The 22,991-nt window shown below is 40.8% G+C and overlaps 1 protein-coding gene across 1 annotated transcript in view; it reads right to left on the reverse strand.

The window, feature by feature from the left end:
* Window positions 1-22,991, reverse strand: part of trappc12 (trafficking protein particle complex subunit 12) — a 52,776-nt gene that overhangs the window by 16,263 nt on the left and 13,522 nt on the right. Inside the window, exons 4-8 of the mRNA XM_088354182.1 lie at window positions 16,197-16,310; window positions 8,377-8,515; window positions 7,752-7,864; window positions 6,184-6,256; window positions 341-414 (exon numbers count right to left, since the gene is read on the reverse strand). Coding sequence (XP_088210308.1) covers window positions 341-414; window positions 6,184-6,256; window positions 7,752-7,864; window positions 8,377-8,515; window positions 16,197-16,310 — 513 coding nt within the window. The remainder of the gene's footprint in view (window positions 1-340; window positions 415-6,183; window positions 6,257-7,751; window positions 7,865-8,376; window positions 8,516-16,196; window positions 16,311-22,991) is intronic.

Consider the following 22,991-nt stretch of genomic DNA (forward strand, 5'->3'; position numbering starts at 1 on the left):
GGTTATACCCATGATATCCACAAAGGTTGAGAATGTAAATAGGGGGAAAACGAGGTTTGACTGATATGCAATCTCGACACTAGATGGCACTGTGACTCGCTTCACATTCCCATCAAAACACATCTTGCCACCCACCCCTTTCCTCTGTCCCTCTCTGACCAAGAATCCAATTAGTGGTCAGTCTGGGGGGATTTCACTGTGAATCCTCCACCCGCCTGGAATCAGAGCTCTATTTCTCTCCCTCTCTCTTGCTCTCACCCCCACAAACGCATGGACACACGCCAGCAACTCATACAGACACACCCGCAGACGCTTGAATAAGCACACTAAACATACGTACCTTCATTGCCAGCAGACAGTTGGCCATGGAATAGAGGACTCGACTGAGACGAGATTTCCAAAGCTTTTGAGATTCTGAAATCAGGAGAAAGATCTTTTGTTTGAGGGAGATTTTCCAACCCCGTCCTCGAGAGCCGCGTGTCCTGCATGCTTTTGGTGTTTATCTGCTCCAATACAGGTGATTCCGATCATATGGATCATTATCAAGCTCCAACTGAGCTTGCTACCAAGCTGACAATTAGCATTACCAGAGTTTGAGAAGATAAACCTCCTAAACATGCAAGACATGAAGCTCTCTAAGACCGGGGTGGCCACCCATGGCATACATCATCTATTAAAGGTGTCTCAGACGTGATGCACGGGGGTACAGGGTGCCCGCCAAGGACAGTTGAGGTCCTCGCAGACTTGTTCTGAAAATAGCTCACCAGGGCTGGATCATTGTGAATTTCTAATAATATAATTGTTTAACGCTCTGCCCTCTGAAATTCTATCTGCAACCTCAGTGGAATTGTTGAAATCTTGGGCTTAAAGCTCCCTAATATTCAATAGTTTATGAATGACCAGGATTTCATTTTGAGGATGTCTTTGTATTGCTTGTTGATTGGCATTTATTTTATATAACATGAGCCTTACTTATAGGGAGCCATTTTTGCTCAAAATAAAAACGAAATCAAAAGTTGGACTTCTCACTTGCATTTCTTTAATTGTATCGGATCAATTAAACATACAGTAATTCATTATTATTGTAATGAAGTTAAACTTGAGTCAGTATCCTACGAAAGAGTAGACACGAGGTGCATCATTCTCAAATGTATCCAGTTTAGACATTTTGCTAGTAGGCTTATTTTGCTAGTATAGACATGTACCGCACATGTTGCATTTGTTATAAGACTTACTGTATGTACGTTTTTATTTTCATCTCTCGACAATTTGTGTTTTTTGTCCAACATTTTGGGTTGCCAGGCCCAGCCAGACCAATAGGGATCCAAACGACACATAGAAAATAATTAGGTTTTATGTCATTGTCACACTAGTCACAGTACCACATTGTTGATATTTTTTTTTCCTTTTCAATTCCCTTGCTCCTTTAGAGCAGCGTTTATTTTAAAGAGAGGTGTAACGGGAAAACACTGCAGCCCTTTTCCCTTTTCCCTCAGACAGTACCCCCTCCCATGGGTGAGCTTCCTCTGTTCAGGCCCATTATTCATAGAGGCACAACTGTGAGTAGACCTACGTGTGTTGGAAAAGGGGACCTAATCACTCAGCAGGGGTCTGATGTGCTAAGGCATGCCCCCCCATGTTATTGACTTGACTGTCGGCTTTCTGTGAGGGCATGGAGAGGAGAGAGGGCAGAGCTGTTGCACAAACTGTCAACAACTGGCGCATACACTGGAATTCAAAATTAAAGAACTATCTATCTACCCTGGTCATATCACTCAAGAGGGGTGACCAAAAGCAAGACAAACACATACCAAAAAAAAAAAAAAAAAAAAAGGAAAAAGTAGCAAAAAATATACAAAATTTTTTGGACCATGGCCAACCGAAATGCCCAAACACCCAAACAAGTTAAGCACCTTGGAGTGGTCTAGGTTAGCCCCGTTGGTCATACTTTCGTCCCTCCAGTTGAAACGGGACACAAGAAAGCGGCCATGTCACTCGGGTCAGGGTGACAAAACACACTCTTCTGCTGAACAGCAGGGCCCGACAGCTTTCACTGGTTTACCCCTGCCGCATCATACGCGTCTAAATATCCCACTATCCTTTTACAACACCTCTCAACTCATTCCTATCACCAAAAAGAGCGCTAGCTTCCACTATATTTAGACCTCTTTCCTGCAGTGCACTCATGACACTATCCATCCATGTTAATCGCGGCCTTCCTCTTGGTCTCCTTCCATTTGCTTCTGCTCTGTAGATCCTCTTCAACATTCACTCCTCATCCATCCTCTCCATGTGTCCAAAGCAACAAAGTACTCTCTTATCCACAAACTTACTTAGTTCCACTACTACTCCAGTTCTGTTTCTCACAATTTCATTTCTCAATCTATCCAATCTTGTCACTCCTAACATACTCCTTAAACACTTCATCTCAAAAACATTCAATTTTCTTCTCAAATCTGCGTTCAGGCTCCAAGTCTCTGCACCATACAACACAGGGAAGCACTCACTTGTCTCACTCCCTACTCTTACACATGCTCTGCTGTTCATATAAAAACTCTTCAATGCTTCCAACAACTTTTCACCCACTCCATACATTATCATCACCTGCCACAACGCCACTTTATCAACTCGGTCATACGCCTTTTCCAAGTCAATAAAGGCCAAATGAACATCCTTACCTTTTGCAAAATATTTCTCACACACCTGTCGTACTGCAAACACCTGATCCACACATCCTCTTCCTTTCCTCAAACCACTCTGCTCTTCCATCAGGACCTCATTCGTTCTTCCTTTCACTCTCTTAATCAAGACTCTTCCATACAGCACAGACAACAAACTGATACCTGTCGAATTCCTACATTCATACTTATCACCTTTACCCTTATACAATGGCACCACGCATGCACTACAACAACCAACAGGAACCACACTACTTAAAAAGCATACATTCAACAAGCGTACTAACCAGTCGATCAAAGCCGTGCCACCTTTCTTCAAGCATTCAGCAGTTCAACCATCCAACACAGGCGCCTTCCCCCTTTCATTTGTTTCACCGCTTCTTGCACCTCCCATTATTTCCACATGCTTCAGATTTAAATCACCCAACACGGGCATCCTCCCTATACCACCGATCGCCTCGACTCTCACTTCTCTCCCATCCTCCACATTTAGCAACTCCTCAAAATACTCTGCCCATCTCGTCCTGACTGCACTACTAGCCTGCAATCTACCCTCCTTTTCTTTAACTTTCTCTTCCTTTCCAGACTCACTCCTTCTTACTCTTTTCACTTCTTTCCAGAACACTTTTCTCAAAGTTCACTCCTATGTTTCGACACCATTCATCATTTGCTTTCCTGCTTCCACGACCGCTATTACCAACTTTTTCTTCACCTTCCACCTTTCATACGCATCACTACGCTTATCCTGCAGCCACTCCTCATAGCCACGTCTCTTCTCTGTCACAGCCTCTGAGACCTCATCATTCCACCATTCACTTCCTTTCCTAATACCTCGACCAACTTTTCTCATTCCAAACACTTCTTTTGCAATCTCAACACTGCCTCTTTAAACCACTTCCATTCCATTTCCACACTCTCCACTTCTCTTATACTAATCTGTTCATACTCTTCCCCTATTCTCTTTTTAAACCATCTTTCCTTTTCTGCCTTATTCAACTCTGACATTTTCACCTCTTCCTTCACACTCTTCTTATAACTAGTCCTACATCTATTATACTATATATATATATATATATATATATATATATATATATATATATATATTATACTAGTCCATCTATTCTCAGTTTTCCTTCCACATAAAAATGATCAGACATACCACTCATTTCACCTCTGTAAACATGCACATCCAACAATCTACTTAACATCACTTTCCTAACCACTACATAATCCATCAGTGCTATGTCCACCATCTCACCACCATCCACTCTGACAAAGGTATACTTATTAGCATCCCTCTTTTTAAACACCATCTCATTTTTCACACATAATTCAATCAATTTCTTCCCACTCTCATTTCTTCTTGGTTCTTCATATCTATCAACCACATTTTCAACCGTTCCATCACCCACTCTCGCATTTAGTTCACCTAGTATTACCACTTTCCGCCCTTCTTTTGCACTTGCCACACATTCAGACAAAACTCCTCCCTCAGCACTTCTTTTCTGAACCAGGTCCATAAGCACTTATAAACTTCCATACTTCTACAACCCACTTTAACCTCACCCACATCAATCAGGAAGATATCTCTCTCCACTCCACCAGTTTTTCCTTTGCTTTCTCGCTCAGAGGCACAGCCACTCCTTCTCTAGTATGTCCAGCCATAACTCCAGACTTTCTACCACACATACCTCCAAGCTGTAATTCACCCTTTCCTTTCATCTTTGTTTCATTCAAGGCTGACACATCAACCCTACTTTTAGTCATCATCCTTCCGATCTCCTCTTTCTTCCACTCAATTGCTTTACTTCCACATCCTCTCACATTTAGTGACCCTATAACCAGGGTTTGCGAGACCTCAATAAATCCGAGAGTGTGTGTCTTGATTAAAGTATATTGAACCACCAAAAAGGGTAAAAAGAATTGACTTCAAGTTGTGTTTAGCCCAAGTTGTGTTCTGTTGGAATTACTAATCTGAATTTTGGGCTCGCTTGTTATCTTTATAAGTTTGAAATCCATAGAGGTCTTTTCTCCCCTTATTTTGAATGTCTACTAACCTTTAACCCTATCAATGTACCACCAATAATATTTGCCCTTTTGCTGGAAGCCCATCTTTCTACAAAAAATGCCGCACTCAAACTACATTGAACATTGTTCGGAAGTATACACCATTTGTTCTCAGCTGTATGATTGGTGACCAGAACTACTGTGATGCTTCAGCGCAAGGAACAGATAGTAATAAATAATCTTGTTTTACTCTTATTTTCAATCTATTTCAAGTGGACATTTAAGTCCTTCATTGAAAATTAAAGCACGAAAGAGAATTAAAAAAAAAAAAGGCACCAACAAGATTGGAGAAATGACAGAACAATCATAACAGTAATAAGCAGCTGCAATGTGCATTTATTAAGATGAAAAAAACCTTCTTTTTGATGACACGCAAGCGTGGTTTGTTTTGCCATTAGACATTTAAAGCTCAAACATAAAATTCAGTCATTGCATTTCACAATATAAATTCCAAAATTTTAACAATGTAGGCTTTTTAAATATAGATAGATAGATAGATAGATACTTTATTCATCCCCTAAGGGAAATTCACAATATCAACATAAGATGACATTATTTAAGAGAGAGGTGTGAAATCAAATGTTGTTGTTGTATAGTACATATTTACTATCGACAGTCCATGTAATAACTTATGTTTATAATAACATTGGGTTTCGTTATCTATTCTAGCTTTTGTTAATTTAGCCAGGAAATAAACATGCCTTTTTTTATATTATTTTGTTTACAAAATTAGACTCCCATCCCTAAAATTACAAATAGAAACGGGCAAGAAAAGTTGCCTTTTTGGTTTTAATTAAGTTATTTTTTATAGCTTAACTACAAATTCACTATGAGGAAAGTGTAAATAATAGCCGATAAAATAATAAATCGCTAGACATCACTAATCACTAATCAATAACACTATAAGCAGTTATTTTGGTATATTTATCTCAGATTTTGCAATTACAATCTTGTTTTTCATTGTTTTAAATTAATCTTCTCTGTTTCGTTACAATAGGAAAACAGACAGAGTCGAAAAAAAAAAGATTCATTTTTATGTCAAATAATTTTGACCGACAATAGGTTTGCATCGTGAAAAAGTGGTGGTTACAGCCTATACTGCTCGTCTTATTCTCAAGCACATGTGCAGATGTGCGCCGCAAGCACTGACGTTTATTGATCCGTTCTTTGGGCTCGTCTGGGGAAACAGTCTTGATACTCAGCATGAGTACAAAAAACACTTTTAGGGGCATGCTTTGATGTGTTTGGTGGTAGAAAGGACTCATATTTGTGTGTGTGTTAGTGGAGGCATGCCGCAGTCTTGCACTAGGTGTGCTTCAGCGCTTGTGTATTTCCCAATGGGGTCTGTGACCTCACTTTCCTCCAATGTGTAATGCAGTCTTGGCCCAAGGCCAGGCTGCAGCCTCAAGTCTGCTTGAGTGAGTACATGTGCGCTTACCTTGACTGTTCTCTTCCCTTAAGGGGATCACACCACCATCCTCAGCCAAACCTTTCCCCAAGTTTTCCAGGATCTGTGAAAAGAGGGGACTTCAGTATAAACAGGAATTTGCATATTTAAATATTATAATATCTAAACATATTCCCTTGTTAAGAAACACTTGGCTCTAGAGCCGCATGCGGCTCCTGGCCAATAAGAATGCGTATCTTTGCCTCATCATATTTTCTATATACTATGGGTCTTTGCCTTGTTTCAGGTTTAGTTTTAGTTTTTTAGGGTGGACACCTTTCTTGAAATCAACACAAGAGCAATACTTCTTGTATTGTAAGGAGAAGAGTGTGCCATGGGAAATAATATGTTTTTAATTGTTGGTTTTGTGTGTGTCTGTCTGTCATGGCAGGTGAGTAAGTGGTGTGGCTCTTTGACTCTCACAGTTAAAAAAATTGTCTCTTTGTGTCAAACTTGTTCGGCACCCCTGGCTTAGAGTATGGTGAACTCTGCCCACCGTGTCGTAGAGGGACTTCTGACTGTTTTGTCTGAATTGTGTGCTTTGATCATCTAAAGCTGTGTGGAGTAACTTGCTGTCTAGTACAGCGTGCTTTCCTTTTTTGCCTTCATCTCCTTTTATGTAAGTGATTGTAACATTTCGTTTCGTGTTTATCGCGTGTCTTGCAATTAATATAATATTGTCCAGACAGCTCCCCGTTAGCTTGAGTGTTCCCAAAGGCTTCCAGATTTGTGTGGTCTAGGTTAGCCCCGTTGGCAGTTAGCTAGCTTTCTCCCTGCAGGGTTCGTGATTGTTGCAGGGGTAGTTTTTTGTTGTTGGCTCCCGGTTAGCCTGACTGCTTACTACATGTTTTTGATCAGCCAGCCTACCGCTTTTTCCGCCTATCAGTCCCAGTTAGGCCTCTGTAGCCTGCTGTGACCATTTGGTATATTTACAGCAGGGTCAGTGTTTGTTGCCGTAGTCCTTTTTTGTAGTTGTCTCCCCGTTATCCTGTTTGCCTACTGCATGTTTTTGGTTGACCTGCCGCCCATTTTTCACTAATCAGTCCTGGTAAGCCATTTTTAGCAGCCGGCTTTCCTGCCGTGTTTCAGCTGGTTTAGCCCCCGTTATTTCTCAGTGTATTTTTTTGGCAGTTGGCCCCATTTTGGATGCAAGCCATTTGTTGTACCATTGCTGCACCCCCCTGCAACACAACCCCGAGGCATTCGCCACAAAAACTACCAAAGCTTTGTTTAAAATACTTAAAACCTTTTTGACGAATTAACATGTCAACTAAGGGTTCCGTTGTTGTTCACATGACGTCACAGCTCAGGAAGTCAAAAACAAGACCGTCTTCAAAATGCATTATCACGGAAAATAATTGTAATATACAAATGACATATATGTAAATATTTTGCAAAACACATGTGCTTTTTTCTCACATTTTGTATGTTTTAGAATTTGGGTATCCCTTTTGCCTGGGTAATGTGCTTTTTAGTGTGAAAGTGTAGCCTTTAGTGTGTCAAATTCTTTAGAACTTTGTGTCCTTCCGGAGGCTGTGCTTGTCTGTTGAAGTACTAACTGTTAGGCAGACAATTTTGAGAATGTGCAAGCGGTCCAGAGCCTTCTGAGGCTTAGCCAGGTGTTGAGGAAGCTCAGCATGCAGTAACCGCATGGAGAACGGCACCATGGATCCTGTTAGGGAGGGAAGGGTCGAGAAGGGTATAAGGTGGGGGAGACAATAGGTGCGTGAGACCAGAGATGTGGCGGGATGAGGACATTGTGGGAGAGAGGGGAGACAAAGCAAAGGTACATGAAAATACAAAACTCTTACACTTTCCCAGACCTATGCATAGCACCCTTGAGGCACAATCCTAAAGATTGCATCGGACTATATATGGCTGCCTATTAAATTATCTAATTTTTGCGTCTGAAAGCAACAGAGCACATTCGCACATCCCACTCAGGGCAGTCACAAATATATAATGTACAAAACAATTTGTTGATTATTTTTTCACTTAACTAACCGGATTAGATAAAAAACGCTTTAATTCCATTCCTTTTTATTAGCGCTGGGCATATCTTGAGTTTATCAGGTCTTCCAAGCGCAACTATATTGCACATCAAATTACTGTAAATCAACAAGTGTCTACTTATGCCACATGCTAATTGATGTGACATAGGTGCCAACTCCTCGGTGTGTATACCTCTTCTCCCTGGATACACAGTGGGGTAGAACTCGTAGAAGAGGTCTGGTTGATCTAGATTACCAAAAGGCTCAAATTCCAACTCAGCATTTTGAAAAAGGTTCAGCTTGGTGAGAAGGGCTAAGCGCACAAACCAAAGCTGAAAGAGATAAGGACAAATAGTTATCACACATTTGGAAAATATCTAAAAGAAACTACCAGTACAGTTCCGCGAAAAAATGCTTGACCCTTTTTGATTTCTGTATGTGTTGCATGTCTATCTTTTACAAAGGTTTCAGATCATCAAAGCAATTTTAATATTGCAGAGACAACCCAAGGAAATAAAAAATATGGTTTTGAAATGTTGATTTCATTTATTAGGGCCTATATGGCCCTATGTTAAAAAGTAAATGCACCCTAGACCTAATAGAAAGTTAGGCCACATTTGGTAGCAATAACAGAAATCAAACGTTTACAATAATTTGTAATGAGTCTTTCATGACGCATTAGATGAATTTTGGGCCATTCTTATCTGCAAAATTGTTTCAAATCTTCCTTATTGGAGGTTTTTCTAGCATGAATAAGGTGACACCACGGCATTTTTATCGAATTTAAATCCGGAGTTGTCTTGTCCATAACCTTCATTTTATATATTTTTGGAAACTTTCAAAAGTGGACTTAGTGGTGTGTGTCGGATTGGTGTCCTAACGCATAATTCAAGAGTGAATGACTTTAAGGGCAGAAAGAGTTGACTGGACTTCTCCTTCAGGATCTCCTGATAAACACCAAAATTTATTATTCCATCACCCTGTATACGTCAGACTTTCAGTACAACTCTGAGTCCTGCCACGTGCAGAAGTTTGCTGATGACACTGCTATCGTGGGATGTATCAGAAGTGGGCAGGAGGAGGAGTACAGGAAAGTGATTCAGGACTTTGTCCAATGGAGCGATGCTAACCACCTGCACTTGAACACCACCAAGACCAGGGAGATGGTGGTGGACTTCAGGAGAACTAGAACTCACCCGGTTCCTGTAACTATCAAAGGAGAATGTGTAGAATTTGTCCAGACCTACAAATACCTTGGTGTGCAGCTGGACAATAAACTGGACTGCACTGCAAACACAGAAGCTCTATGCAGGAAAGGTCAAAGCCGACTGTGCTTCCTCAGAAGGCTGGCGTCCTTCGACATCTGCAAAAAACTCCGACAAATGTCCTATGAGACTTGTGGCCCTCTTCTATGCGGCAGCGTGTTGGGGAGGCAGCGCCAAGAAGAAGGATGCCTCTCGTCTTAATAAACTGGTGAGGAAAGCGAGCTCTGTTGTGGGCACAGAGCTGGACAGCCTGACAACAGTAGCTGAGAGACGGGCACTGAAAAAGCTGCGCTCAATCAAGGACAATTCATCACATCTACTACACAGCATCATCTCCAAACGGAAGAGCAGCTTCAGCGACAGACTGCTGTCACAGTCTTGTTCCATGGACTGACTGAGGAGATCATTTCTTCCTCATGCCATGAGGCTCTTTAACTCCACCCGGGGGAGTAAAAGCCCACATTGAACCACACCCCCACATTGCATATTACCTCATTTTTATTATAGTGTGTATTTGATGTAGCACTATTTAATTACTCTATATCAACACGTTACATAGGGTATTTATGGATTATATTCCTTTCAACATGGCGGCGCATGGATGCATGCATGCGGCTAGTTGCTCTCCAGCTAATCTTCTATTTATTGCCTTTCTCTTGTCTTTTTTGCTTTCACTTTTGGACACATGTGTGGCCAAAAATACTTACAGTAGGGACGAACTTATTAGGTTGGGTGGGCGTCTAATTTTCGACTTTTCAGGCACTTTTTATACCGCCTATGATATACCGAGCGAACTTCAAAGAGATCCGGCATCCTTGTTGACAGCTATTCCTCCTAATAAACGACGACAACGGCGCCGTAAGGACAGAAAACAGAAGCGTGGTTGCCGTGCAGGTAGATGTGTGAAGCGTGCGAAGTCTAAGGAGCGAGGATGTAACTAATTCCACCATTCATTCCTCGCCGGACAACCGAAGCTTTACACTCAGCGCACACGAACAGCCACAATGGCGGCATATTTTGAAGATCTCTACAAAGACCACAAAGACTTCAGCTAAGTCAAATGATTCAGCAGAGCTAAAATTTTGTCTTTTAAATATTAGATCGCTTGCTCCTAAAGCTTTACTTGTTGATAAGTTTATAATCACGAATAATGTTAACTGTATGGGTCTTTGTGAAACTTGGTTACGCCCGGATGAGTATTTAGCGCTAAATTATGCTTCAACCCCTCACTACGCGAGTAGCCATGTAGCACGCACATCGAAAAAGGGTGGCGGTGTCGCGCTCATTTCTGAAAAATCGCTCAAATTTAATCCTCGTACCTCTAATAATTACAAGGCGTTTGAGGCTCTTGTGATGCGGTCCTCTCTATTGTCAATTTATGTAATAACTATCTATCGCGCACCTGGGCCATACACAACTTTCTTAGACGAATTTGCTGAACTTTTGTCTGAACTAGTAACCTATGCAGACAAAATTATACTTATGGGGGACTTTAACATTCATATGAGCTCCCCACTCAGTTCACTTACTATTGCGTTTAGGTCTCTAATTGATGCATTTGGTTTTGATCAACTGGTTGATTTGCCAACCCATAAAGATGGGAACACGCTAGATTCTGACTCGAGGAGTTTTAACCTCAAACATTATGGTGTTACCGTGTACTACCGTTATCTCGGATCATTATTTAGTTACATTTGAGGTGCTAGCTAAATGTAGTGTTAAAAAAGCTGAAGGATTTAGCGGACGCAATATAAGCACTGGCACAGTTTCTGAGCTCTTTGAACTCCTTCCTGGAGCGCCCATAAAGCTAAAATCACGTCCTAAAAGATGCACGCCTTAGTTTACTGATGAAACGAGAACCCTTAAACAAGAATGCAGGATATTGGAAAGAAAATGGCGCGCTACCAAGCTTGAGGTTTTCCATCAAACCTGGTGTGACGGCTTGTTAAAGTATAAAGCGGCCCTTGCCTCTGCAAAATCGGCCTACCTTTCGAAGGTGATTGCGTCTCAAAAAAAGAATCCCAAAGTCCTTTTTGACACTGTAGCATCACTTACAAGGCAACAGACTATCGCAGATAGTTCGACGCACTCTGCTCATGACTTAATGGTCTTCTTTACTAAGAAGATTCAATGCATACAGGAAGAAATTGCTAAAGAAATTAATAACTCAAATTAATACCACACATATTAAAGGGCTGAAATCTACAGATGCACGACAGGGTGGCTGTCCTGGGAAATTGTCCGGTTTTAGTGAACTGTCACTTGATGATCTCAAACAGGTGGTGAATGCGGCCAAACCGACAACTTGCCAGTTCGACCCGCTCCCAGGTTCACTTATTAAAAGTCTTTTTGGCGTCCTTGGACCTTCAGTTCTAAATATTATAAACATATCACTCTCCTCAGGTGTAGTTCCAGCAGCTTATAGACCTGTGTCAAACCTACCTTTCCTCTCTAAAGTACTTGAAAAAGTAGTGGCACAGCAGCTGAATGTTTTCATATCAGAGAATAACCTTTTTGAATCCATGCAATCAGGATTCAAGGCTAACCACTCAACTGAGACAGCTCTGATCAAGGTAACAAATGATCTCCTACTGGCAATGGATTCTGGCGCTTCATCACTTTTGCTGCTGCTGGATCTTAGTGATGCTTTTGACACAGTGCATCACAATTTCCTACTAGAACGGTTGGAAAAATGGATTGATCTCTCAGGAACCGTCCTCTCGTGGTTCAGATCCTACCTCTCAGATAGGACGCACTGTGTTAAATATGGTGAAATTACATCTGAGCCCTTTAATGTTACCTGCGGTGTTCCGCAGGGTTCAGTGCTTGGCCCCCTTCTTTACAGCATTTACATGCTTCCATTAGGTGATATTATTCGCAAGTACAATATCAGCTTCCACTGCTACGCAGACGACACTCAACTATATCTTCCGTTGGAGGAATCTCCCACACTAAACTGTGGAAATTTGGAGGCCTGCCTCATTGAGATAAAAGAGTGGATGTCACTCAATTTCTTGCGTCTTAACTCTGAAAAGACCGAAATGTTAGTCATTGGTCCATCTAAATGCCGTGACTTATTCTCAAGAACTGCTGTGAACATTGACAAATGTCACATCCCACAGAGTGACTCAGTTAAAAATTTAGGAGTCATATTTGACCCTGATCTATCCTTTGAAATGCATGTAAAGAAAATTAATAGAACCGCTTTCTTCCATCTTCGAAACATTGCTAAAATCCGTTCAATACTGTCTCAGTCTGATGCGGAAATTATAATTCATGCATTTGTTACCTCCCGTCTCGATTACTGTAATGCACTACTCTCTGGTCTCCCGAAGTCTAGAATCAAGTCTCTTCAGCTGGTACAAAATGCCGCAGCGAGGCTTTCAACTAGGACAAAAAAGTACGATCACATAACACCGATTTTGGCTAACCTGCATTGGCTCCCAGTTAGCCATAGATGTGATTTCAAGGTTCTCTTAGTATTATACAAAATCATACATGGACTTGCTCCCTCTTATCTTTCAGATCTGATTTGCCCCTATGTCCCGGTCCGAAGCCTACGATCTGAGAGTGCCGGTCTTCTGGTGATCCCAAGAGCAAAGAAGTGTTCTGCTGGTTTGAGAGCGTTCTCCATCCGGGCACCAGTGCTGTGGAATGCTCTTCCCCCTGAGATCCGATCTGCAACCTCAGTGGAAATGTTTAAATCTAAACTTAAAACTCACTTCTACTCCATAGCATATGAATAACCTACTCTTCTCATCGGCTGAAAAATAGTCGGTGTAATATAGTGTAATAATCTGTGAAGCCCTTTGAGACTCTTCGTGATTTAGGGCTATACAAATAAAAATGACTTGACTTGACTTTTACTCTATTTTTGTTTTATTTTCAACACAAAGATACTGTTGGAAGTGTGAATTTCCCTATGGGGATGAATAAAATATCTATCTATCTATCTATCACCCACAGCAAATTGTCCCGGTACTGAGGCAGCAAAGCAGCCCTAGACCATCATAGTGCCACCACTATGCGTTACTGTAGGCATCATGTTCTTTTTGTCAAACACTGTGCCATATTTACGGGGTTCACACCTTCAATAAAGTTCAATTTTCGACTCATCAGTCCACTGAATGGTTTTCCAAAAGTCTTGAGGATGTGAGACGACTTGGTGTGTAATTTTAAAACTATTTTTTCCACATAGGGCCAGATAGACCTACATTTTCTTTGACCTTTAATGAACAGAATCAACATTTTAAAACTGCCTTTTGTTTTTTCTTGGGTGGTCAAATTCAGTTTGATGATCTGAAACCATTGTGAGTGATAAATATGCAAAAACAGAATTCAGGTAGGGCAGCACGGCGGCGCAGTGGTTAGCGCTTGTGCGGCACAGTTCATGTCATGGGAACCTCCTGCGTGGGTTCAAATCCAGCTCCCGACTTCCTGTGCGGATATTGTATGTTCTCCCCGTGCTTGCGTGGGTTTTTAAATTGTCCCTAGGTGTGAATGGGCGAGTGAGTTGTCTGTTCCCGTGTGCCCTGCGATTGGCTGGCAACCAGTTCAGGGTGTCCCCTGCCCACTGCCCAGAGATGGCTGGGATGGGCTCCAGCCCCCCCGCGACCCTAATGAGGATAAGCGGTACGGCTAATGAGAGAGAGATGAGAGATGAGAGAATTCAGGTAGGGGGCAAAAGCTTTATCACGGCGTGTCTCAGTCAGATACAAGATTATTTATTCTGTAAATTCTGAGCAAACAGCCAGATTAAGTCGATTAATTTGTTATTTTGAATACTTACAATTTCCCTAATTGGAAAAATGGAGCAGCAGAAATTTAATAAGTACATTTTAATTACCCCCCCAAAAATTGGTAGTTTTTCCAAAACCCTTTTTACAAGTAAATTGTGGCATTATAGCAAGTAAGTTATAAAAATTAAAAAAAAAAACAATGCAGTTAAGATTTATACATGAAACATTCTTGACAACATAACGCAGAGACGCCGTCTCTGCATTTTACTTTTAAGATAAAATAAAAGGATGACTTCATTAGTGACTCACCAGAATCTACAAAATATCATGCTTGTTTGCACTCCAAAAGTAAGTTCTATTGCTACTCCCCATCTGTTTATAAGTTGTGCTTGTGCGTTGCCTGCCAGAAGCATGGACTTAGTCTATACATGTATGGATACAACTGTGGCATTTTTGCCTTTGGGAATAGAAAATAAGATTGAAAATTTCCTGGAGAAATAAATCCAAGCCTGATTATCAAGTTTACGTGTTTGCACAAGCCAGGATCAAAATGGCCGACAGGGGTCTCCCGGCTTTGAGTCCGGTCACACCAGAAGTACGAGGCTGCGAGAGCCTGTGGTTCTGGCTTTCCCTGTCCATAGGCTGAGGCGAGCTCCACGATCAGCCTCCAAAGAACGACTTGGTTTCTTCAGTCTAGGAGGCCAAGTGCGGATGGGAACATAACCCCCCCTAGGGCCTCTCTGTCCTTAAATCTACGCAAAAAAAAGTTAAGGCAACAGACAGTTTGGTGCATGGACAAATAATCTTTAATTTCTGACAAGCTATGAAAATACTTTTAAATGAGTTGATTATCCTAAAACAGAGTTTGTTTGTTCAATACTTTTCTTATCGCTACCAAATTTCTTTCCAGTGCCCCTTGTTAACGCTGTTTGTGTCAAAAATGTGATTTATTCTTTGATTTGAGTCAATTTTCCTTGTCGATAAATGTAAATAAAACATAGTTTGTTGGAATTAAACTACATGCATTATTTGTTTGTGTGTCTATATTATCTTCCTTCTTGACTGATCTGATCAATCATTATCCATAGCAATCAACTGCAAAATCAATCATTGAAAGCTAAAAATAAAATATGTTTATAGTATTGTTCCCTTCATGATAGATTTTAAGACACAAAATTAGGTTATTTTGAATTAATTTGGGTGGAAAACCATGACCACTACCTGCTGGCTGAATCTATTACCAACCAAATTAGAATTCCATCTATCCATTATCTGCACCGCTTATCCTCAGTAGCCATCTTCGGGCAGTTGGCAGGGTCCACCCTGAACTGGTTGCCAGACAGTCGCAGGGCACACAAAGACAACTCACTCGCTCATGCACACCTAGGGACAATTTGGACTGGCCAATTAACCTGACATGCATGTTTTTGGAATGTGGGAGGAAACCGGAGTGCCTGGAGGAAACCCACGCTAGCACAGGGAAAACATGCAAATTCCACACAGGAAGGTTCGATCTCATGACCTCAGAACTTTCCCGCACACGCGCTAACCACTGCGCTGCCAACCAAATAAATATAATTTAAAGCAATTTTCTCTACATACAGGGATCAGAATGGAGATTTTCATTTTCAGCTGAAATAGCCAGGGTCCAGGAATAAAGCAGGGCGGAGCTCCCCCCCCCAATGCGGCCAATTTTTCTAACGGCCGCCAGGGTGCGCCAGAGCAATAAAGGAAAGAGTGAGACAGTCGGATTTTGAATTTGTTTGCTACGCAAGAGAAAAAGTGAAAAAGTCGGAATGCCTTTGGGGTTCAAAAACAGCGGAAATCCGCGGATCCGCGGAAAATTCTGATCCCTGTACATAGGAATTTCCGCAAAAAACATTTTTTGACAATGCACAAAATGACTTATGATACATTTTCCATTTCCAAAAACTATAACATTAGCACTAAAGTATTTCACATACCAAATTGTAATTTGAAGCAAAAAAATAAACATGTTTGTATCCTACCTGCAATGAATTAGTGGTATGGGAAGACAGCTGTCCAGCTTTTCCGTATCCCTGGCCGTGAGCTGTCAAAAGACGACCTGTCACATCAACTGCAGCGCGCCAATTCTTACTGCTCTGTAGAGGAGACAAGTCGCTGAGTAAATGCAATAACGTTAATAGTCGTATGCTGGGAGCACGGATGCAGACAGAGAAAACCCTAGTTATAAACACAGCACAGACAATCATCAGGTATTCTCTGCCCGGTCTAGAAGACATTGCCTGCTTGCGATACTGCAACAACATTATAAAATGACTCATTTCACCCTGGCCACCACCTCCTGGAGCTGCTGCCCTTTGGCAGACATTACAGGTCTTTTGAAAAAGGAATGAACAGGCTCAGAGACAGTTTACTCCCCAAGACCTGCACCACCCTAAAAAGTATAAAGATAGTGACTCTTATTTTGAAAAAAAAAATGCTGCTAATAATTTATTGCACTATTTACCATGGCACTATTTCTGATGCACTCACGACATGGGATAATCTCCAAGCACTACCTTGTGAATATTTTCCCCTTTTTCCTTCAATTATTCTTTTCCGTCTTCTATATCATTCATCCTGGGGCTCCAAGTCAAATTTTGTTGTTAACAAAGTTTCCTATATTGTTATCAATGACAATAAAGACACATTCTAAGATTTATATATTCTAAACTAAATTTAAGATGCATTATGACTTTGTGGTCAGAAACTTTTATTATTAGCTCGAGATTAGAGTTTTAAAAACAGAAAGACTGATGTTCAATCTGAGACCCGGGAACTCATATTGTCCATGTCTCCCTCTCCCAACACAAATGATTTGATGAGCAAGATTGCAAACAGGCCTTGACAGAGGTTGTTGATGAGCTAAACATTGGAGTCACTTGTGTTAGAGGATGGATACACGAAAAAAGGCCGGAACAGGTTCAAGTTCCATGCGTCTTTCATACCCACAAAAGTCAGAGGTCTTAATTTGTTTCATCCCCTACTTAACATTTCAAATTATAGATTTACTTTTACGCTCACACAGTTTTCATTGTATTGTTTAATTCCTGTCATTTTATTCTGCATATTTCAAATATGCTGGTCATTTTCTTTTACCTTAAGCCCCTTGTTGTATCTTTTCTTCTATTGGTGCATGGAGTGAATCTTACTTTTACCCGCCTTCTTTAACTGCTGAGTGTCAGCTACTGGGCTGCCTCTGAATCTTCATTATGGTGGGAAATGAAGCTGAAAACAAGAAGGCTGCATGGATGGTCAAAGCAGTTGCAGCCTCTCAAGAGACACAGTGTACAAAATCAACTTTCATGCTACTGCAGTATACAATTGAAACACTGGAAAACAAAGACGTTTTTTTTTAATCTTTCTCCGATGCTGCTATAAACTGGACAAAGGATACCTAAGCAGGGTTCCTACAGCTTAAGGCAAGTTAAAAAGAAAACGTCTTAATACTTTTTAATTCCTTTTGAAACCACTAATATTTTTGCACACAGTACATGGTGCCTCGCAAACATTACCTGGCACAACTTTTAGCCATGGCAAAAAACATTAAATGTACACTTTTCCAAGGTTGAAAAAAGAAGTCTCTGTCTGAAGTTGCTATGAGTATTGTGGGTAGACCCAAGACATGCGTCTTTCTGTAAAGGCCCAACTGAAAACACATCACAGTTTCGATAGTTGTTATCGTGGTCATGCAGCGTTCACCTTTTTAGTATTAAACAAATATTAATCTTACTCATGTGTTAGTTTTGAAAATTGTATTCAAGACATTTCAAAGCCAATTGAGTCCTTCTTTTTAGAATAATAAATTAAAAGCATAACAAGTGGCAATGTGCAGAAATCATCACAGGAAGCAAAAAAACATCCATTATGCAACTGCTCATTCTTATGAGTGTCTCAATGGATGCTGGAGCCCATTCCACCAGACTTGTGGACTGGTTGCCAGACAATCACAGAGCACAAACAGACAGAAATACAGTCATCAACTCATTAATACGAAGATATAATGTTGACTTGCCAATTGTTCTGCAATGAAGGTCTTTTGAATTACGAAGGAAACTGGAATGTCTCCAAAAAAACAATCAGATAGTGAATGCCTGGATTCTGATAAAAAAGCTATTTTTATACTTTTTACATTTTGCTCCAGAACATAAGATTACTGACAAACACAAAACTTTCAAAGTTAACCTTTTTTGTGGTGAAAGAGGAGAGTGCAATCTTCCATTGAGTAGTCCGTGATTTTATATAGCCCTAACATACACTATTCTTTTGGACTAAGAGAGGAATGTCAAACTATTTTAGGGGTCCACATGCTAGAAAAAAATCTCACAGGGGCCAGACTAACATATTAAACATAAAGAGAGAAAGAGAATAAGAAAAACGAGAGCAAAAGAAGGAAATCGAGAGAGAACAAAGGAGACAGAGTAAAAGACAAGAAAAGCGAAAGAGCAAAGGTAGGAAGAGCAATAGAATAAGAGAGAGGAGTAAGAAAGAGAGCAAAGAATCAAAAACATTTTTTGACACCTGTGGTTCAGTATGATCAGTAGAAACTGGCCCTGATCAATCCCATTTTAAGAAAATGGCTAGCACTCAAGGAGTTACAGTAATTGTGTTGCAAGTCACATGGATGTTTAGTGTTTTTTTTTTTTTTTTGATGAATTGGCATGGCAGGTGAAAAAAGCCCAGTATTGCAATGCTGTAGCGCCCACATATCTTCCCACCAGACCCAAAACCTCGAAGCAACCCAAAGATAAGACTTTTTTTGCTTTTCTTTGGATAAGACAGAGCTCTTGTGCAACTTCAATGAATATCAACTATTACATGGGGAGACAGTTAGTATAAGGCACACCTGAAGGCCATAAATTACAACCGTAGTAGTCTAAGTAGTTCAAGTTGAAAAACTTGAATTGTGGGGGCATTGAGTTTGGAGTGGTTCCCTAGTTTTCAGATACAAACTTCACACATCAACCGTCATTCCTCCTAACGTCAATGGCTGATTTTCTTTTTTCTACAGTACCGCAGAGAGATGTTGAGACACAAAACGAGCGTAATATATTATGAAAAGTAGCTTGTGGGTTTTTGGAGAACTCAACATCACACTCCCAAAGATGGTTGAGTACAAAGTCCACGTTCTAAGTGACACTCCACTGGGTAATTTGATTCAGTGATTGACTCCTGGCCTGTTAGATCGTTTGTAATAGTGTGACGTAAACAATAACATCCCATGCTTTGCATCAGAAAGACAACGTGAAATGATGGGACTATTTCTCATATGAATTGCCACAATGGAAGAACAATTTTAGTTTTGCTGCAAAAAAAAAACAACTATCAGTTTACACAAACTTTACAGTCACAAGCAGCAAAATTATTGTTTGCTCTTTTGCGTAACTTTAGACTTTTTTCCTTTATCAGTCAAAAAAAAAGATTGAACTTGGATCAATTTTAGTAATTTTAGAGTTGCCTTGTCATACCTGTCAACCTCCACGGCTCCATGCCCGTACAAACTGTCGTACTTTCCCGTACTAAATACAAAATAATCGTACACCATATATTTTTTTTTCCGGAATGGGAAATCCCCAGGCGGCATTAGATTTTTTATGAACGGTAAATCCCAAAAAGTTGAGCTAAACAGTTTACAAGGCATACCTGTCAACCAGTACGGTTTTGCCAAACAAAGTACGTTTTTTATCCATTTTAAGACGAGTACGACGTACGAGGAAATCTGTAAGGAAAAACGCAAATCTGTCAATGATGGGTTTTATCCGGTATGGACCAACTATCACGAAACGGCAAATCAATCAAGTCTAATGAGTTCGCGGCGGAAGCCTCTAAGTCGGTATCGTTGCAAACAAAGTGAGCGGTTATGCTACTTATGTATATATACATATACATATATACATACACATGTATACATACACATACATATACAAATAAATAAATAAATATATATATATATATTTATATATACAAACATGTAGTAGTCAAGATGGCGGCGCGTCGGGTAGACGCTGCGGCTCGGGCTCCAGTTCGTCTTTTGTTTTTCAGTGTCCCCTGATCCCTCTTATTTTCCCTTCGACTCCCTTCGCATTTACAATAATATCCACTACATCCCGAGGGATATACAGAGACCACCGGATCTCCCTGGAAGATTTGCCGCCTGCCGACAATGACATTCGACGATAAGAAGGCGACCACACAAACCAGCGCTCCCAAGCATGTTCAACCAACGCCAGATCCATCCGTCCACAATGAGTGAATTGAGCTGCGGATCGCCACCAACAACGTCCGGAATTGGAGGACTTTTTTTTTGCCATCTTGGCTTTCCCGACGCCGCATTACATCACCGGCTCGAACGAGACGAAGACTCCGGAACAGGGGTTGGAGACTACGTGCTACAATAATAGCGGAACCATTGACACACACTGCTCACTCGATCTGGAGTTTCTAGCTATGTACCGGGAGAGTTAACTGTGGTCTTTGTGTTTGCTGTATACTTTCCACCGCTAACAGTTTTACCAGATGCTAACGTTAGCATAGCGCCCATCCCATGTTGTAACAATGACAATAAAGGCATATTCTATTCTATATACATATATACACATATACACACATATATATATATATATATATATATTTACACATATATATATATTTACACATATATACATATATATATATATATATATATATATATATATATATATACATATATTTACACATGCAGCACGGCGGCGCAGTGGTTAGCGCTTGTGCGGCACAGTTCATGTCATGGGAACCTGTTGTGGGTTCAAATCCAGCTCCAGACTTCCTGTGCGGAGTTTGTATGTTCTCCCCGTGCTTGCGTGGGTTTCCTCCCTGCACTCCGGTTTCCTCCCACGTTCCAAAAACATGCATTTCAGGTGAATTGGCCGGTCCAAATTGTCCCTAGGTGTGAATGAGCGAATGAGTTGTCTGTCCCTGTGTGCCCTGCGATTGGCTGGCAACCAGTTCAGGGTGTCCCCTGCCCACTGCCCGGAGATGGCTGGGATGGGCTCCAGCCCCCCCCGCGACCCTGATGAGGATAAGCGGTACGGCTGATGAGATGAGATATTTACACATATATACATATATATATATTTACACATATATATATATATATATATATATATATATATATATATATATATACACATTTATTTATATATATATACACATATATATACACATAAACATACATACATATACACACACACATATATAAATATAAATATTCATTTATATATATATATATATATATATATATATATATATATATATGTATATACAGGGAGTGCAGAATTATTAGGCAAGTTGTATTTTTGAGGATTAATTTTATTATTGAACAACAACCATGTTCTTAATGAACCCAAAAGTCTCATTAATATCAAAGCTGAATATTTTGGAAGTTGGAGTGGGGCTTTTTTAGTTTTAGCTATTTTAGGAGGATATCTGTGTGTGCAGGTGACTATTACTGTGCATAATTATTAGGCAACTTAACAAAAAACAAATGTATACCCATTTCAATTATTTATTTTCATCAGGGAAACCAATATAACAGCTCAACATTCACAAATATACATTTCTGACATTCAAAAACAAAACAAAAACAAATCAGTGACCAATATAGCCACCTTTCTTTGCAAGGACACTCAAAAGCCTGCCATCCATGGATTCTGTCAGTGCTTTGATCTGTTCACGATCAACATTGCGTGCAGCAGCAACCACAGCCTCCCAGACACTGTTCAGAGAGGTGTACTGTTTTCCCTCCTTGCAAATCTCACATTTGATGAGGGACCACAGGTTCTCTATGGGGTTCAGATCAGGTGAACAAGGAGGCCATGTCATTAGTTTTTCTTCTTTTAGACCCTTTCTTGCCAGCCACGTTGTGGAGTACTTGGATGCGTGTGATAAAGCGTTGTCCTGCATGAAAATCATGTTTTTCTTGAAGGATGCGGACTTCTTCCTGTACCACTGCTTGAAGAAGGTGTCTTCCAGAAACTGGCAGTAGGACTGGGAGTTGAGCTTGAGTCCATCCTCAACCCGAAAAGGCCCCACAAGCTCATCTTTGATGATACCAGCCCATACCAGTACCCCACCTCCACCTTGCTGGCGTCTGAGGCGGACTGGAGCTCTCTGCCCTTTACCGATCCAGCCACGGGCCCATCCATCTGGCCCATCAAGACTCACTCTCATTTCATCAGTCCATAAAACCTTAGAAAAATCCGTCTTGAGATTTTTCTTGGCCCAGTCTTGACGTTTCAGCTTGTGTGTCTTGTTCAGTGGTGGTCGGTTTTCAGCCTTTCTTACCTTGGCCATGTCTCTGAGTATTGCACACCTTGTGCTTTTGGGCACTCCAGTGATGTTGCAGCTCTGAAATATGGCAAAACTGGTGGCAAGTGGCATCTTGGCAGCTGTACGCTTGACTTTTCTCAGTTCACGGGCAGTTATTTTGCGCCTTGGTTTTTCTACACGCTTCTTGCGACCCTGTTGACTATTTTGAATGTAACGCTTGATTGTTCGATGATCACGCTTCAGAAGCTTGGCAATTTTAAGAGTGCTGCATCCCTCTGCAAGATATCTCACTATTTTTGACTTTTCAGAGCCTGTCAAGTCCCTCTTCTGACCCATTTTGCCAAAGGAAAGGAAGTTGCCTAATAATTATGCACACCTGATATAGGGTGTTGATGTCATTAGACCACACCCCTTCTCATTACAGAGATGCACATCACCTGATATGCTTAATTGGTAGTAGGCTTTCGAGCCTA

Source organism: Urocampus carinirostris, chromosome 15 (assembly GCF_059441175.1).
Source record: "Urocampus carinirostris isolate Australia breed hairy pipefish chromosome 15, RoL_Ucar_1.0, whole genome shotgun sequence".
Lineage (NCBI taxonomy): Eukaryota > Metazoa > Chordata > Actinopteri > Syngnathiformes > Syngnathidae > Urocampus > Urocampus carinirostris.